We start from the raw sequence: 19,384 nt of genomic DNA on the forward strand, positions 1-19,384 counted from the left end.
AACTGACAGGGAGGCATGGGAAGGTAAGTGGGTGAAAATAATATCCCAGGTTTCGGTTTCATAATACAGCCCACTCCAAAACCATAGAGCTGTGCTCCAGAACCAACTAAATACTCCCATATTACAAGAAAAAAGGCCCACAGACTTGTACAACTCTATCCCAAAGAAACTGTCACACACATACATGTGAATAATTCCCCAGAGCTGACAATACACCTAAGAGAAAGTATGTGGGAAAATATTCAGTTTACTAAAATGAAAGTATTTTTATCAGAGATGAAATATTATTTATTAAAATGTCCATTCTAAATACAGTTTATAATATAATTACAGCAATAATTTAGTTCATGTATTAGAGGTGTGAATGTTTTTTTACTTGCTAGATGCAATTCTGAACTGTAGTCCTTGTCTGTCTTAAGGAGATCTGCCCTGCATGCAAATCTATAACTAGACAAATATTATTTTCTTTCCCAGCTTGCTCTTGGGAGGTTTCCATATCCTCAGGTAAGATTGTTCATTACTGCCATTTGCCACTGTGACATTCATTCCTATGTATGAAGGTACAGGAAGCGATTGTGAACATTTCAGCCACATATAAATAAATCTGTCCTGTTAAAATGAAAAGTAGTTTCTTAAGGAGTCCTTAGAAGTCTCTATTGGCTTTTTTTTTAAACTCTAGACTTTTTTCCCTTGTTAAAGGTTGACTGAGACCGTCATGCTCCTCTTTGTGTGACATTTGAGGTGTCCCTTCTGCCAGCCCCATGAGCTCATATGGAGGTTGGCAGAGGGGCACACCCTTTCCTTCATACCCTTTATGAGCATTTTGGATTCAATTAAAATTATTCCAGCTAAAAGATGAAGCAAAGGGTGAAGACAGCTAATGTGGGTCACTGTTCACCAGGGCGGGGCTCCTGGCTTCATGGCCTGTGAGTTTGAATCCTTTTTGATTTTGTTCCTTCCTAGTTACAAATAGTTCATTATCAAGTATTGCAAATCCTAAATTTTAATAAATTCTTCATGATTTTTACTAGCAAGGGATGCTAGCAGTTAAAGTATAAAGCTGTTTTGTGGCTTGAGAATGATTCCCTGCTGTTGGGGCAGTAAGCAAAATGTCCAGAGGGATGAAAAATGGACGGCTGACGGCTCTCTTCTGGTTGATGTGCACTGTTGTTCTGGCTTCGTGGTCTGAACAGGCCAAAGTGCCTGCAGGCATGTCTGATTTAAAGGTGGTGTTGGTCTCTGCTCTTTAAGCATCTATTAACTTGCTATTATTATGCAAATAAGTGTTGTATTACACATACTAATTTATGCATGGTTAGATTATGCAGATGCATCACAAACATGGTTATTGAATAATAGGAGGGGGCGCCTTCTCCCTAACCATCTTTCGAAGCAGTTCTCGGCATATTCTCCCAGTACCCATGTGGACACTTAAGGAGCCTTCACTCACTACAACGTCTCTTTCGAAGCCCTTTCCCTTCACAGTTAGAAGTCACCAGATGAGTGGAAGAGAGATCCTCCAAGTGGTTGGTTCAGGACTGCTAGCCTGGCTTTTCTTTGAAACAAAGAGGAATGTCTTTGCTTAAGCATAGTGTTTTTCCTGTGAAAGGAAAACCCAGAAGGTAGCCAGCTGACCCACACTAACACATCGTCCCAGAAGGTAGCCAGTTGACCACACTAACACATCGTGAGGTTCTGACATATACACACGTGCTACTCAGCTCTATCAGTGGTCTGTTGGATGAAAATCACATTGTCAAGATTTATAGTCATTCGAATATTTATCTTGTTATGCCTCTTATGTCTGTCAGTAATTTTAAACAATTCAGTGTTTGACTAATACATTTAACCCTGTAAAGCTGTGGAGATGAGCATAAGGCCCTTCATGGCCTGACACAAACTAGTCTTAATAGAACACTTATAAGCCAGCAGTCTCAAGGTTGAGAGCCAGAGGGATGGCTGGCCATGCAAGCCTGATGGCCTGAGTATGATCTCTGGGACCCAAAGGGTATAATGGAGAAAACTGACTCCCACAAGTGACCTCTGACCGCTACACACAAGCCCCCCATAATAATGAATAAAATATTGTTTAAATTTCAAAGATTTAAACCGTAGCCAGATCCTTAAAGTCCCTACTGTGCAGAGTGAATAAGCAGGGATACCAGCTGAGTGTGTGTTCCTCAGCGTGTGGCCGTGAAGACCATGGGCAGATTTGGGAACAGACAGGTGTTGCTTTGCTGAATGACTAAGTATCCCTGTATTTGATCAGTTGAATAAAAGTTGGAAAATGCTAATTGAATGAACTACCTATTTAGCAGTAATAATCCCTTCAATTATGGTAAATGCTATCATCAACATGATACTTTTATTTCAAATAATAAGAGCGGCCTTGATTCCCTCAGGTCCCTCCCCAGATCTCTCATCAGAGGTTTGTGTGATGATTCACACTTTCTCTACAGGCTTTGTGTTCTTGATGAAAGGTGGGGGAAGGGTCCTTTAGAAATGCCTTCCATGGACTAGGGAGATGGTTCAGCATTGGAGAGTACTTACTATTCTCCTAGAGGACCAGGGTTTGGTTCCCAGCACCCGTGTTGGGCAGCTCAGAACTGTCTGTAACTCCAGCTCCAGGGGATCCAGTGCCCTCTTCCAACCTCTGCAGGCACTTGCTTGCATGTGGTACACATAAACTCACAAACACACCCATACATATAAAAATCAATCAGGCAACCAATCAGTGCTTTCCCTACTACTTCTTCCCTCAAATCAAACAGATGAAGGAAAAATGTCTGTTTCTGAGGTACTGCTGAGACTGGATCGTGAGAATACACTTTCACTGTGTCCCACAGAACTCTGTCCTGCTAGACTGCCTTCCTGTGTGGCATAAGCAGTCGCCATTACTGACTGCCGACTGTGGCCCATTGGTTTCCGTGGCTCAGATGGAATGGGTCAAACTGAGCAAGATGCTCGAGTGGTGAAGGACCGGGAGCAGCACTGTATCACCACACCGTGGCTCCCAAAAAGCAGATACCCCGGCCTTTGACTTTCTTGAGTGACTGGAGGCCCAGTACTTTACCCAGCAGTCTCTGTCCACCATACTGAAGACTCTGCTATCCTGAGTATGGTCCCTGAAGCCAAAGTCAAATCAAGGTACCTGACTGGCACTCTCTTCCTTAGAGACCAGTTGAAAACACACAGGCAAGGCAGAGCGTGGATCAAAAGACTCAGCTCTGCCACAGATTCACTGGTTTTCACTATTGCTTCCTACGTTTCTCGAGAACTTATCTTCCTCGACTCTGAGGGGAGAATCCTGCTGTCTGCCTTCTCTTTCTGGTTTGAGAGATTGTGCTGCTCAGATGAAATGGTGGTATAAAGTCACTTAGGAAAGTACAAGGCCCTAGTGTGTCCCCACCCCTAGCTCCCATGCAAGGCTGTGCTCAAAACAGCATTTACATCAATCATAGCAACCCTCAACCCGACTGGAGCAGAACGTGAAGCTGGAAGGAGCAGCAAGCTTCCTGACTTCTTTCACCCAGCCCAGCATCAGTGCTGCTGACAGCATCTTTAGCAATCCCTCCTCCAGCTGGTGACAGGTTGTATACAGGGTGAGGGTGCAGATGAGGAGGAGGGCATGGGCGTAATCGAGGTAGTCGCCAGGGACTACGCTTGTGAAGAGGGTGATTCTCAGAGATTATCCTCTGTGTGAATGTCATCGTTTTGTGTAACCAAGTGTTTGCTGTTTGGAAACACATGCAGTTTCCTTTGGGCCTTGGAGTAGCATAGCCTTCTTTGGATGCTGTGGATTCTAAGAAGAAAGGTTGGGGCCTCTATTACATCAGTGTTTGTTATAAGAAACCAGTGATAGGGATGGGATCCAGCTGATAGAGTTCTGGCCTGACTGGCCCCAGCATCTGGGAGGTGGAGACAGGAGGCTAAGACATTCAAGGATAGTATTAGCTATAAAGTGAGTTGGAGGCCAGCCTGGGATACATGAAACTTTCTGAAACAAACAAACAAAAAACTGTGGTATGGTGTCTTGAAGTGACTCAATACCTTTCCTGCTCAGGTGTCCTGAGCTCTTTGTGTGACCAGTCCCAGGCCGCGCATCCCACCACAAGGAACAGATATTTCTAGCCTCACACCTTTTGACTACACACCTCATCTCAAAGGGGTGTGGGAGCAGTTGGGTCTAGGACTTGGCGGCACTTAAGCTCCATGACTGGCTGTGTCACCTCAGCTTGGTGGCCATTCATACCCTCGCCCCAACTCCCAGGCTGTCGCCAAGCCCTCCTCGCAGCCTGCTTCCCTGCCAGAGGAGCCAGGAAAGAATGAGCACTGTGGGCCGTGCTGGTGGAGGTGACAGGGCTGTCCCAGAGCCCTTTGCTTTTCTTGTTCCATGTCTAGTAGTCCAGGAGGATGCAGATGTCCTCAGCCCTCACTGGCCCCTGCCCTGAAGTGCTCGGTGCCTGTTGGAACATGCGCTGTAATGAGAAGATGGTGAGCATTTGCTTTGTGCCACGTCTTACACAGCTAACTCCATTGAACAATTCAGCTTTAATGGTAATCTGGAAAGATCTGTAGGTCCAGACAAGGACTGGAGCATGTACAGTCATGTAGATCCTAAGTCAGTTGACTTTAAAAAAAAAAAAAAGTGGCAGTAGGCAGTGGTTTGTTTAATGACACCATAATTTGGGAGAAATGAAAATGATTGCCCACTAAACATTGTCATCCTCCACTCACACTCTTCAGTGAGGCCCTGAGCTTGGGCAGTAGTGAGTCCATTAGGGAGACTCTAGGGGCTGGCCCCGCTAGGGCAGCAGGGGACTCAATAGGCAGGATGCCTCAGGAAAGTGAAGCGAACTCCCGTACAAATGTGCTTAAAGTACTTTTGCATATATAAAAATATTGTTCTTGTTTTGCCTACAATTCCTGATCTTGGTTAATAAATTACATCAAAATGACCCCGAGTTAAAAAAAGGGGGGGTATCTGAGCAAATAGTGCCCCTGGTATTGTAAAGCTTTGAATGTTTTCACACCCCATTAATTTATTACTTCTCTTTCTTCATCTTTAAATTTCATTTTTTTTCAAAAATTCCGACTCCCCGCTGCTGCAGCGATTTCCATCTTGTTGTTAATTTCCCCTGCCCCATATGGAGCTCCAGACATTTCACCTGGAGGCTGCACTAGATTTTGCTGTAGTGATCCCACTTCCGGAGGCCAAAACTGTCATTTAGGGCTCCTGTGCATCTGTCGGCGCCAGGCTTTGCACTGGCATGGGAGAGTGTGAATAACAAATTGGATGCACCTGAGATTCGGATGATTAGTGTGCGCTGTGAATCTCTGAGACTTGTAAGCAGCTCGCTCTGGGGGAGGGGGGGAGGGCCCGAGCTGAGGGTGGGTGGGTCTGTGCCCACACCTTGCATTCGGGCCTTGGCAAGTGCCGTGCCGGCATCGTCGGCAGCCCTGGTGCAGAGATAGTAACATATATTTCATCGTGCCTTGTCATTGATTAGAAAAGAGCCTTTAATTTCATTTCACCCCATGTTGTGATTAATTTGCATTCTTTGTCAGAAGTTAATGGAGTTTTTTATGGTTCACTCTGAAATCCTTGAAGACATCAGACTTGATCTGATGTTTATACAACCGCCAGCGGAATTTTTCCTTGTGATTGATGGCAGGCTTGATGTTATTCCAAACGGCTTTTTAAGCTGTTTTTAAGAATTATTTGAATAAAATGCAAGCAAGATATTGTTGTAACGATCAAGATTATCTGTTAAAAATCTGTTTCAAATAAAGAAGATGATAAGTAGAAAAGGGGATCAAACAGAGAAGGACAGCGAATGGAGGCATTATTTATTAGAGTTATGTAAGAATGGCATTGAACAAATTAGTGCAGTGTGAAGAGATCACTTGTATTGAAAAATGTTATTGTTATCTGACCAAATAGAATAAGTAAGTCTAAGTTTAAAAAGAACATCTAATCTTAAGTATTGATTACAAGCCTCATTATCAACTGGCCAGTTCTCGAATATTCTGCCAGCCTTGGCCACCAATGTGTGCACACAGAGACCTACTGTTCTGAACCAGAGGAGACAGGGCTGTCTAGCCAGTCAAAGTAATGATCTATTTCTCATCCCAATCAAGAGGAATCCTTCAACCTCAGTGTAAGTTACACATAAATAGATTATAGAGGGTTCTTAGTGAAAGATGTTTCTAAGGGTGTCACCTCTGTCCTTCCCACAGACAGGACAGAAATAGAAATAGCCCATTGTTATAGCCAAGGTACACAGCTTCTTGTGTGTAGGAGCAATGTGTGTTCACCCGGTACCCGGCCTGTCACAGTACAAGAGCAGTTGTCGGTGGCAGTTTCACCCTGGCCCCTACTACTAACCTAAGACATGTTTTCTGCCCGTGCTTTGGGATCTCAAGAGCCGTTGGGTTGCTTTGGAGACCTCATTTTAGAGGTCTCCAAAATGTTGCAGCATTTTCTACCTTCTCCATGGTTGCTGCTCTTGAGACCGATCCACTCATAGGTCAAAGTTGAAAACAAATATTTATGCTGGACTTGAAAGTTAGGTACATAATTGGGTGGTTTTAGTTGAAGTTTACTGCTTTCTGATCCTTGTCTTAGTGTGATCTAAGGTTCTTTTTATTATATGTAATCCATATAATTGACCACATTTGCTCTGTTCTCATTTAAATAGAAGCAACTTGTGAAGGAGAAAATGCTTTAACTCGGTTTAGAACCCTGCCGTTTGAATGTGTTGGGCTTTCCCTTCCTTTCCCAGTCAACTGACAGGCTGGCTTTTCGCCATTCCACTTGTGTAGCAGGAAACTTCTTGGCAGAGTGGAGAACCTGTGTTCTTAAAGCTTTTTAAAACACTAAGCACTCTTAAAATGCTGGTGTCAAAATACTAGAGTTTTCTTCTGGGATTTTTGAGACTGAGTCTTTCTGTGTAACCATGGCAGGCCTAGTACTCACAATGTAGCACAGGCTGGCCTCAAGCTCCTGTCAATCATCCTGCTTCACAGCCTCCCAGGTACTGGAATGAAGGCCTGCACTACCATGTCCAAATAAAATACTAGAGTTTTGTTTTTCTTACCTTTAATACATATGTGTATTAAGTGCCTTTCACTGGTATATTGTTACTAATGCCATTGAACATTTAATACTGTCTCACTGTCTATGTTATAGATTGCAGATGTCATTTAATACTGTCTCACTGTCTATGTTGTAGACTGTAGATGTCATTTAGTACTGTCTCACTGTCTATGTTATAGACTGTAGATGTCATTTAGTACTGTCTCGCTGTCTATGTTGTAGACTGTAGATGTCATTTAGTACTGTCTCACTGTCTATGTTATAGACTGTAGATGTCATTTAGTACTCTCTCGCTGTCTGTTATAGACTGTAGATGTCATTTAGTACTGTCTCATTGTCTATGTTATAGACTGCAGATGACATTTAATACTGTCTCACTGTCTATGTTATAGACTGTAGATGTCATTTAATACTGTCTCACTGTCTATGTTGTAGACTGTAGATGACATTTAGTACTGTCTCACTGTCTATGTTATAGACTGTAGATGTCATTTAATACTGTCTCATTGTCTATGTTATAGACTGTAGATGTCATTTAATACTGTCTCACTGTCTATGTTGTAGACTGTAGATGACATTTAGTACTGTCTCACTGTCTATGTTGTAGACTGTAGATGTCATTTAGTACTGTCTCACTGTCTGTTATAGACTGCAGATGACATTTAGTACTGTCTCGCTGTCTATGTTGTAGACTGTAGATGTCAGTACTGTCTCACTGTCTATGTTATAGACTGTAGATGTCATTTAATACTGTCTCATTGTCTATGTTATAGACTGTAGATGCCATTTAATACTGTCTCACTGTCTATGTTGTAGACTGTAGATGACATTTAATACTGTTTCAGTGTCTATATTATAGACTGTAGATGTCATTTAGTACTGTCTCACTGTCTATGTTATAGACTGCAGATGACATTTAATACTGTCTCATTGTCTATGTTATAGACTGTAGATGTCATTTAGTACTGTCTTACTGTCTATGTTGTAGACTGTAGATGTCATTTAGTACTGTCTCACTGTCTATGTTATAGACTGTAGATGTCATTTAGTACTGTCTCGCTGTCTATGTTGTAGACTGTAGATGTCAGTACTGTCTCACTGTCTATGTTATAGACTGTAGATGTCATTTAATACTGTCTCATTGTCTATGTATAGATTGTAGATGTCATTTAATACTGTCTCACTGTCTATGTTGTAGACTGTAGATGACATTTAATACTGTTTCAGTGTCTATATTATAGACTGTAGATGTCATTTAGTACTGTCTCACTGTCTATGTTATAGATTGCAGATGACATTTAATACTGTCTCACTGTCTATGTTGTAGACTGTAGATGTCATTTAGTACTGTCTCACTGTCTATGTTATAGACTGTAGATGTCATTTAGTACTGTCTCACTGTCTATGTTATAGACTGCAGATGACATTTAATACTGTCTCACTGTCTATGTTGTAGACTGTAGATGTCATTTAGTACTGTCTCACTGTCTGTTATAGACTGCAGATGACATTTAATACTATCTCACTGTCTATATTGTAGACTGTAGATGTCATTTAGTACTGTCTCACTGTCTATGTTGTAGACTGCAGATGACATTTAATACTGTCTCACTGTCTATGTTGTAGACTGTAGATGTCATTTAGTACTGTCTCACTGTCTATGTTATAGACTGTAGATGTCATTTAGTACTGTCTCACTGTCTATGTTATAGACTGCAGATGACATTTAATACTGTCTCACTGTCTATGTTGTAGACTGTAGATGTCATTTAGTACTGTCTCACTGTCTATGTTGTAGGCTGTAGATGTCATTTAGTACTGTCTCACTGTCTATGTTATAGACTGCAGATGACATTTAATACTGTCTCACTGTCTATGTTGTAGACTGTAGATGTCATTTAATACTGTCTCACTGTCTATGTTGTAGACTGTAGATGTCATTTAGTACTGTCTCACTGTCTATGTTGTAGACTGCAGATGACATTTAATACTGTCTCACTGTCTATGTTGTAGACTGTAGATGTCATTTAGTACTGTCTCACTGTCTATGTTATAGACTGTAGATGTCATTTAGTACTGTCTCACTGTCTATGTTATAGACTGCAGATGACATTTAATACTGTCTCACTGTCTATGTTGTAGACTGTAGATGTCATTTAGTACTGTCTCACTGTCTATGTTGTAGGCTGTAGATGTCATTTAGTACTGTCTCACTGTCTATGTTATAGACTGCAGATGACATTTAATACTGTCTCACTGTCTATGTTGTAGACTGTAGATGTCATTTAGTACTGTCTCACTGTCTATGTTATAGACTGCAGATGACATTTAGTACTGTCTCACTGTCTATGTTATAGATTGCAGATGACATTTAATACTGTCTCACTGTCTATGTTGTAGGCTGTAGATGTCATTTAGTACTGTCTCACTGTCTATGTTGTAGGCTGTAGATGTCATTTAGTACTGTCTCACTGTCTATGTTATAGACTGTAGACGTCATTTAGTACTATCTCACTATCTATGTTGTAGGCTGTAGATGTCATTTTCTTCATTATATATCAGCCTCCTAACTATGATTAGGCATAGAACTACAAAAATCTAAAACTTTTGTCTTCTTTAAACCAATGTTTTTAGAATCAGCTTGGTTAGACATTCTTTTTGAACTATAAGGCCCTGTTGTTTTCAGTTAGGTCTCTTACCCCCCCCCAAAAAAAGCAGTGGACAGTTCCCCAAACAATCAGTGTTCCCCTTTAACTGACAAAAGATATGTGCCATGTTTTTTAAACAGATTTCTGCTAACATTTTTATTCATTGTCCTTACTAATTAAGATATAGCCACTTGAAATATACCAATATTCCAAGCCACAAAATCAGATGGGTCCTCCATAAAAGTGTAGAGGTAAATCATAAGTGATGGGCAGACGTTCATTTGTACACATTAGCTTCTTCCCAAAACTAAGTTCCCAAATACCCATCTCAGATGTACCCAGAGATACTTTATTTCCTACTCCTCTCCTAAAGTCAGGAGATGTGTTCCTAGTCTGTCCTTAAAATAGAGCAAAAATGGGATCAGGTCAGAAGCAAGGTGTGCTGAATGCCCTGAACTCCAGCACTAGGGAGGTGGAGGCAGGTGGTTCCCTGGGATCATGGGCCGGTCTGCCTGGCTGGTTTCAGGCCACAAGAAACCCTATCTCAAAGACACCGAAGATGGTACTGGTAAGGTGGCTTAACAGTTTAAAGCTCTGGCTGATCCTGCAAAAGATGAAATCCAGTTCCCAGCACCTCCAAGGGGGCTCACAAGCATCTGTAACTCCAGTTTCAGGGATCCAGTGCCTTCTTCTGATCTCCATGGGCACCAGGAATGCATGTGGCATGCATATATGCATGCAGACAGGCAAAGCCCATACACATAAAATAAAGATAAATACATCTCTTTAACAAATTTAAGAGAGGGAAAAGAGGAAAGGAAAGAAACAAAGTATATATGACACCTGAGATTGTTCACTGGCTTCCACGAACATGCACATCCATGCATACACACACACACACAGCAGAGAAGGAAGAGAAATTGTCCCCAGAATCTAGGGAGCTTGGAAAGGTGGCTTTTTCCCACTATAGTTACTACTATACTTGAGGTGGGTGAAGCCAGCCAGATGAAGAATGACTTTCTTTTCTTTTAAATACCAACCTGAAGGGTCAGGCTATGGCTAGTGGTAGAGCACTTGCCTAGCTTAAAGGAAGCCCTAGGTTTGATCCCAAATAAATGCCAACAGCAGATTGGTCCAGTTCTACAGTACCATCTAAACCAGATGTTTATCTGTCATTGAGGACCTACCCTGTGCCTGATGTTTTGCAGAACCTAAGCAGAGGAAGTCCCAGTTAGAACAGAGAGAAAAGCACAGAACAAAATACTGCTTGTATAAAGGGAGCTTCTAGGAGCTGAGGCTCTGGCCTGAGAAGGGGGATGCAGGGGGAGGGGGGTAGGGAGCTGGGAGGGAGGGTTATCTGACTTTAAGCAGCCAAAACAAGGACTGAAGAGATGACTCGGTTAAGAACTCCTACTTTGCCGGGCGTTGGTGGCGCACGCCTGTAATCCCAGCACTCTGGGAGGCAGAGGCAGGTGGATTTCTGAGTTAGAGGACAGCCTGGTCTACAGAGTGAGTTCCAGGACAGCCAGGGCTACACAGAGAAACCCTGTCTTGAAAAAACCAAATCCAAAAAAAAACCAAAAAAAAAAAAAAAAAAAAAAAAAGAACTCCTACTACTCTTGAAGAAAACAAGTGTTCAGTTCCCAACACACACATCACATGGCTTACAATTGTTCCAGGGGACCCAAAGCCTCTGACCTCTGAGGTTGCCAGCACTCACACTCACACTCACACACACACACACACACACACACACACACAGTTTAAAAAGTAAATAAGTCATTAGTCTGCAAGATAGCTCAGCTGTTAAGAGTGTGTACTGCTTACAGAGAACCTAAGTTTGGGTCCCAGAATCCACATCAGGTGGCTCACAACCCCCTGAACTTCCAGCTCCACTGGGATGCTACACTTCTAGCTTCTGCAGGCACATGCACACATACACGTAAATTTTATTTGTTGAGGTCTCTCTATGTAGCCCTGGCTGGCCTGGAACTGACTATTTAGGCCAAGCTGGGTTTGAACTCACAGAGATCTGCCTAACTACTTCCTAAGTGCTACGATTAATGTGCCACCTCAGTGGGCTTATATACGCATAGTTTTTTAAATAATGAAAATAATTTTTTATGTAAAAGAAGCCAAGAATGCTTCATAGAGTAGAAGATACTTGAGCTGGGATAAGGAGGCTACAAGGATGGCAAGGACCACTGTAAGCACTCAAGTCAAAGGGAGTCACATTCACCAAGAGCCAGCCACAGGTCTAAACGTGGGGTGTGGATAGCCTCCTTCCAGTAGTCTGACCTCAGAGTATTACCGTGGTTGCTTTCACTTCCCTATTTGAGCAAATTCCCTGGGTAAATTGTAATGCAAAACCTTAGGGGAGGAAGAAAAGGGAGAAAGGAGCAGGAGGTTTAAAAAAAAAGAAGAAGAAGAAGAAATGTATCAAGATGTAGTTGACCCTGCGATAGACCAGATACAGAAGCTAGGCTCCAGGTTGTCCCTGAGTCCCTTTGAGATGGCAGGGAGCCTATCTGAGATAGGAAGGATTTGCATTTCCAGACCTCTGTCCTAAGGGTACTTGCCACATGCCCAAAAGCTTCTGCCCAGCTTGTGTGAGTTTGTCCTGACACATTATGGGACAGTTTCTAGACTACTAGAAAGGGCTTATCACGATTACGTGAGCCAAGGCCTAAGAAGGCACGTTGAAACATGTACGGTGGTTAACAAGACCAAGGCAGTGGTGGTATTATTTATACTTCCAGAAAGTACTTCAGGGATTTGCCTATATAGCTCTGAAAATATATGAGTGTGTCTCTTGCCAGGTTGGACTGAAATGAATTACTTTTCTGATCCCACCAGAGCCCTCCTGTCCAGTCCTTCTCTTTGGAGTTACAATTTATCATTCACAGTCATAATTCACAGACTTACATATAGAATCTAGTCATTTTTAGCCCAGCAACTGGGACCATGAGTCTCTCAGGTTTAAATGATCAGCCTAGAAATTGGGAGTGAAATGTTAAGCAGCAACCTCAATGTCCACTCCGCTTCCCGGGAGGCAACTTTGCCATCTTGTCTCCTCTTAGACTCCAGAGATTTCCACTCTTGCCCTTTGGTAGTTGTCACCTCAAGGAATCCTAGAGTTTCAGAGGCAAGAAGACCTTATCTAGCTTTTATTTTCTACGAGAGGGAATGGGAGCTGTGGTAATTAAGTGGCTTGCAGGGCTCCTGTCTCCCACTCCCAGTTGAGTGGCTTTTTCTATCTAGAGGAGCATGGGGACATGGAGTAGGATGAGGCACCCAGAGGTTTTGATCCCAAATAACCAGTCTTATTTTACACACCCAGCCACTCAAGTACTGCCTCCAACTGGTGTGTCTACAGAGGTGGAAATTACTGTCCCGATGCCCCCTGCCTGCCAGGTAACTGCCAACTGGCTAAGGACTCCTGGTGGGCAGCTCATCTCCGCTGAGGAAGAGACATCAGCATTTATTGTTCTCAGTTGTGCTCCCCAGACCTGGCCAAGCTTTGTGTGAATACAGATTACTTTTAAATGTTTAAAATAACAGTTCTGGATTAATGCCTGGGGTGTTGGAGAATCTTCTTCAACTAAAATGTTAATGATCCTAAGAACCCAACCCTCTTTAGTGCCAACAGAGGAGAAGAGTTCATTGAAAAAGCAACAAGTCTCTAAAAGGAGCAAAGAGCCGCTGCAGTGAGGGCTGAGGGTGGCTGAAGGACATCCAGAACAAAGGCTCCTGGACACAACTGGGGTCCATGACAGGAGGCATTTGTACAGAGCCAAGGCGTCAGCCCCGAAGGATTGTGGGAAACCAGGGCAGCCCATTAGAATCAACTGTGCTCTGTATTAGACTGTACCTCCATGTCTGTACGTTGACTGCGAGGCAGTAGGATAGAATGATGAGGGAAGCTGACCATCTCCGGCACAGGGAGGTGCATAGTCTAAAGTAAGAGATAGAGCTTGTTTTAATCCTGAACAGAAACGGTTTGTAGCACTCCCCTGTGGGCCAGAAGACACCTTTGCTGTAGGGCTAGTTCCAGTTTGGAAAAAAAAATGCCACAAGCAAAGACAACTTTCTGGCCAGGTGTCCTCCTCCATCCCGGGTTCCCCTGTTCTGGGTAGCTCCATGTCTCTTCATCAGCTAGAAACTCTTTTGACAGAGAGAACCAGAGGCAGCAAATGATACAATGTCACCCTGGGTATATGACTTCCACCCAAGCACAGGCAAGGCTGTGTCGACCTCTGGTTATGGTATTTCCCATTAGCTCTTTGAAAAGATCTTAGAACCCTATGGAGCCCCTAGGAAAGCAACAAAACCACAGGAAGCTGTGGGCTTAAAAAAAAAGACTAGTTTTATGCATATGGATGTTTTGCCAGCATGTATCTACACACCATGTGCATGCCTAATGGCTGAAGAGAAAAAGGAGGGTGTCAGGTCCTTGGAACTGGGGTTGTAAGCAACCCTGTGGATTCTGGGAACCAAGCCCTGGGTCCTCTGCAAGAGCAACAAGTGCTCTTAACTCCTGAGCCGCCTCCCCAACCATAGGTAGCTGTGTTTTGACCCAGTGTTCTGTGACAATTAGAGGAAAGGCAAGCTCTGTGTTTAAGTCTTACCACTCTGCTTATTTCAGGGACCTTTAAAAAGTCAGTCACCTTTAGGAGCCAGCCATTATGTCTCAGCTGCTGTCTTAGTCAGAGTTTCTATTGCTGTGATGAACACCATGAACAGAAAGCAAGTTGGGGAGGAAAGGGTTTATTTCAGCTTACACTTCCACATTGTCATTCATCACCAAAGGAAGTCAAGACTGGAACTCAAGCAGAGCAGGAACCTAAAGGCAGGAGCTGATGCAGATGCTGTGAAGAGGTACTGCTTACTGGCTTTCTTCCCCTCGCTTGCTCTGCCTGCTTTCCTATAGAACCCAGGGATGGCACCACCTACAATAGACTGGGCCCTCCTCCCTTGGTCACTAATTGAGAAAATGCTGTACAACTGGATCTCATGGAGTCATTTCCTCAACTGAGTCTCCTTTCTCTCTGATGGCTATAGCTGTGTCAAGTTGACACGCAAAACCTGCCAGAACACCTGCCTTTTGGGTTCTAGAGTTATAGTGTCTGGTATAGAGGACTACTTGATGAATATAAATGAAAACAGTGAAGTGATTATCTACCTCAACTTTACTTATTTACATGTTGGTAAAACCCGATTTTGCGTGTGGAAGGAGCCAAGACTCAAGCCCCAATCCCAGGCTCCCACTCACTGCTTTGTCTTCTCTTATTTCCTCACCTCATCCTTGCACTTAGCCCTGACAGCATTGCTGCCTGAGGGCAGGCAGGTCCTTCTGAGAGGCATGACCATTGTCTCTATGGCCCAGTAGAGTCTAGCTGGGACAAGGAAAGGAGGGCTGGGGGCGGGGAAAGCCAGATGAATCCAGACAGTACTTAGGTCAGTACAGGTGTAGGCAGGGAAGGAGTCAAGGGTCAGAAACAGGTGGGAGCTAAGCAGTATTCAGCAGCCTTGAACACTGTTCCTCCCTGAGCCTCAGTTTCCATAAGGACAAAGCAGTCCATAGAGCTTGGGCATCTCTGAGGTCCTTCCCACATGAGCAGGTCTTTAGGTCCTAGTTCTTCATGTAGAATATAAAATCCCAATTTATCACAATCACTGTAGATTTAGATAGGGCTATATCTTCCTGTGTCAGATTTGAAAACAGAATCTTTAAAGCATCTACAGATCCTTACATTTGAGTTAAAATTTAAAAAGAACAGAGTTCAACACTGAGGACTGGAATATGGCTCAGGTCACATGAAATGGAGCTGCTATTCTTTAAAAAGTCCAACCATACCATGTAATTTCAACCTTGAACATGTCTAAGCCTTTATGCTACTGTAGGGCTGCAGGGCTCCATCTCAACCAAACAAAAGGCTCTTGTAGTTTGTCTCAAGAAGAGGCTCAGATAGCGGCTTCTTCAGGCCTGCCCAGGCTCCGTAGGTGATACATTTCCTCGCTCAGGTACCAAGAGTCTCAAAGCACAAGAGGAGTGACACGAGCAATTCTGTGTCTAAAATGAGGCCTTTAGGGGAAAGATGAAAGTGTATTGTGAAACCGGGCCTGGTGGCGCACGCCTGTAATCACAGCACTTGGGAGGCAGAGGCAGGCAGATTTCTGAGTTCGAGGCCAGTCTGGTCTACAGCGTGAGTTCCAGGACAGCCAGGACTACACAGAGAAACCCTATCTTGGGGAAAAAAAATACTGGGTAGGTTTCAAGCTCCCACCGAGGATCCTGAAGCACAGCTGGGTGGATAAGAGGGGCCGTAGTGCACGTGGGAACAGCTGGAAGAAGCTGACCACACATGACAGAGGGTGCAAAATCATGGCTGCTCTTCAGGCAACTTAAAAAAAAAAAAAACCAACTCAAAGTCACCTTAATTCCAGAGGTTTTCACTGACTGGAAAGCCTGGACTTGCTGGTTTGGAGAGAGCTACATCTACCCAGTGCCTATTGGCTCACTTTTGTTCTGTTTGAGACAAACATATTAGTCTTAGCTTGCCTGGAACTTAATATGTAGACCAGGTTGGCCTTGAACTCAGGATTGAGCTGCTTAAATTCTCAGATTCTGAGATTAAAGGTAGGCCTAACTCTTGGCTGGCTTCCTAGACCAACAATAGTGTCTGCTGTAGCTCTTGGAACAACCTGCTTCACTGAGACAAGCAACTGTAAAATTCCCTATCAGCAGCACCTGAAGGCTACTTAACTCCTTGAGCCAGGGGATGAGCATGTTCTTAATGATTCAGGCCGGGGCCCATGCCCCTCCTGCACGCTGTCTCACATGGAGTCACCCTGACATAAGGGAGAGCACTGTGAGGGCGGAGCATGTAGCCAAAGCACCATTACTGTAGAAGGAAAAGTGGGAGGAGTCAGTGTGCTTACTCAGCACAGAAGATGGTGAAGACTTGGCTTCTCTCTCTCCAAATGCAGAAGTAACTTAAATCGATCTGTTTGCCACAACTCAAGGGTCATGGGCTTATCTTTAAGAAGATTTATTTGGGTTTGTAAAAGAAGTTTCTAACAGCATTCTGTGCTTTGCGAATAGACTCCTGAAAAGGTAATGAGCCTTCCTAATATTCGAAAAGCTTCTGCAGGAAACTTGGCAAGCACCAGTCCCACAAAGTGACCCAATACAAAAGGGATAAGGATTCTCTGTCTGGGGAAAGCAGCATTATGACAGGAAACAGAGTGGCTATGGTGGACAGTCTAAGCCTACTTTCTGGGAAGGTTCAGACTACAGAAGAGATTGTACTGCGGCAGAGTGGTTGAGCCAGACTGCAGCACTAAGGAATTGCTGCTTACACTGGGAGTTAGAAAGGACCTGTGGTCCAGTTCAAAGCTGATGCTGCTATGACAACAGTGCAATCATAAGTTTCACTCAAGAAGGAAGGAAGGAAACTTCCCAGCAGTTCTAGATGCCCAAGATAGAACTCCAGCTCTAGAAGATACCTCTATTTGGAATATTTCAAAGCCAGGTTCCACACAGGCAAAGAATTGGACCATGAGAAGCCAGCGTTATTTGGGTTCCAAATCATGGGGTGGGGTGGGGGAGGGGCTAAACTGACTGAGAGGCAAAATAAAGGTTAGATCCAGAAAATTCCTTTCAAACATCCTCATTGGGTCAGGTGTACACTCAGAAAAATAGTATCTCCTCCACCACACACGTCTCCCACCTACACACACACACACACACACCTCTTATGGTCTAAAGCTAGATTCACACAAGATCATCCCCTCACTGAACAAAGAAAGAGGAACTAAAGTTAGAGACAGAAAAATGTCTAAAATCTACTTGAACACCTTGGCCAGGCCTGCCCCATCAGGAAACAGATGCATTGTGTAATTCTCATCTGTTTATTTCAAATTGCAATTTTGTATCAAAACGTTAGAGTGAATGTTTGCCCACAGGAGAATTTACTGTGGCTCCTGTCCATGTCCATGGAGTGCAACATGAGCTATGTCAGTTTTAAATACACAAAGGGTGGAGGACAGCCTGGCAAGCACATCCTTTTTTCCTGCTCACTGCCTGGCAGACCCTGCGATGAGTAATGTCGTCCTGCACCTTGCTGCTCCAGCTGGTGTATTCTGTGTAGAAATGCATTGTCCTTGATCCTTGGGAAGTAGCAAGAGCCAAGTGATCTAATTTATGGCCTTAGTGATTTTTCCCTCTGGCCCCTCTGAGCTGTCCCCTCCTCTAGGCCTCTAGGAGCCTCTCTGTCATACCCAGCTGTTGGCTAACTAGTCTTCTCTTCTCAAAACTGGTGGGTGGCTCCCAAGCAGTCTTGGCTACAGTCAGAGCTGTGAGCCAGAGAGAAGGTGACAGAGATTGCATCATAACCTGAAGTGAATAACTTGTTTTAAACCTTCATTTTAATCATTTATTCAAGAACTCTTTGCATGTGTACATGCATACACACACACACACACACACACACACACACACAGGAGAGGGGTTTCTCACTATATAGCCCTAGCTGGCCTTGAACTCACATATTAAAAGCATGTACCACCACATCCATCCTATGAATATAGAGCTTACATTGTGGAAGTTTAATGACACTCTGCCTTGATATCTGCCTGATAAATTAATTCACTTGTGAATTAACTTTTGTTTTAGACCCTCTACAAGGTATAGTCTAGACCCCTGAGGGGGTAAACTGCAGCAAGGATAAAGCCAGTGAGTGACCTGGGGAGCAGGAACAATGACACATTATCAACATCTCCACTGATAGCCCCAGGAACTTTTACTCTCTTCCTTTTTGTAAAACAGTCGTTCAGAAGCTCCGTTATACACTTTCGGTGGTACAAAGCAACAGGTTAAAGGCTATGGAAGGAAAGCATCCTTATGGAAAGCTGTATCCTCTGTAATGGATTAGAGATGGTGTGTTCCCTCAGAACATGGCACAACACTAAAAAGCTAGGACCGATTCTCCCTGGTGCAGGTGGAAGGCACAGCTCCTAAGTGGGAATCACCGTTTCTGGGAAGCATTGGGATCCTATTGCCTTGGCCCCGAATTGTGCAGACAGTTCTTAGCCCTACTGCAGGAAGGATTTCGAGGGAGTGGGTATGTAGCTGGAATTCCATGGAATGTTCTAATTCTCAGGTTTCTGCATTCCCTGATAGGCAGCCTCCTAAGCAGGCTGTTAGGCCAGACTGTATCTGAGGCCTTGAACACTGTTCCCCTCTGAGCCTCATGTCCATAAGGACAGAGCAGTCCATAGAGCTTGGGCATCTCTGAGGTCCTTCCCACATGAGCAGGTCTTTAGGTCCTAGTTCTTCATGTTGAATATAAAATTCCAATTCACCACAATCACTGTAGATTTAGCTGGGGCTGTTGCTTCTTGTGTCAGATTTGAAAACAGAATCTTTAAAGCATCTACAGATCCTTACATTTGGGCTAAAATTTAAAAAGGAACAGAGTTTAACACTAAGGACTAGAATATGGCTCAGGTCACATGAAATGAAGCTGCTGTTCTTTAAAAATTCCAACCATACCATGTAATTTCAGGCCTCCCCCCGCCCCATCTATGAGAAAATAACACTAGCTTGAAAAGCAGTAAATATGTAAAGAGAAAA

The 19,384-nt window shown here is 43.6% G+C and overlaps 1 protein-coding gene across 9 annotated transcripts in view; it reads left to right on the forward strand.

The window, feature by feature from the left end:
- Map2k5 (mitogen-activated protein kinase kinase 5) overlaps positions 1–19,384 on the forward strand; it is a 221,215-nt gene that overhangs the window by 143,738 nt on the left and 58,093 nt on the right. For 6 of the 9 annotated variants that reach the window (XR_007978789.1, XM_052188077.1, XM_052188076.1 and 3 more), the window contains one exon: positions 475–504. The exons of the other annotated variants lie outside the window; for them this stretch is intronic. Coding sequence is in view for 5 of the 6 variants with exons in the window: in XM_052188077.1 (XP_052044037.1) it covers positions 475–504 (30 nt within the window). In the remaining variant the exon portion in view is untranslated. The remainder of the gene's footprint in view (positions 1–474; positions 505–19,384) is intronic. 9 annotated transcript variants of the gene reach the window in all.

Source organism: Apodemus sylvaticus, chromosome 7 (genome assembly GCF_947179515.1).
Source record: "Apodemus sylvaticus chromosome 7, mApoSyl1.1, whole genome shotgun sequence".
NCBI classification, from domain to species: Eukaryota; Metazoa; Chordata; class Mammalia; order Rodentia; family Muridae; genus Apodemus; species Apodemus sylvaticus.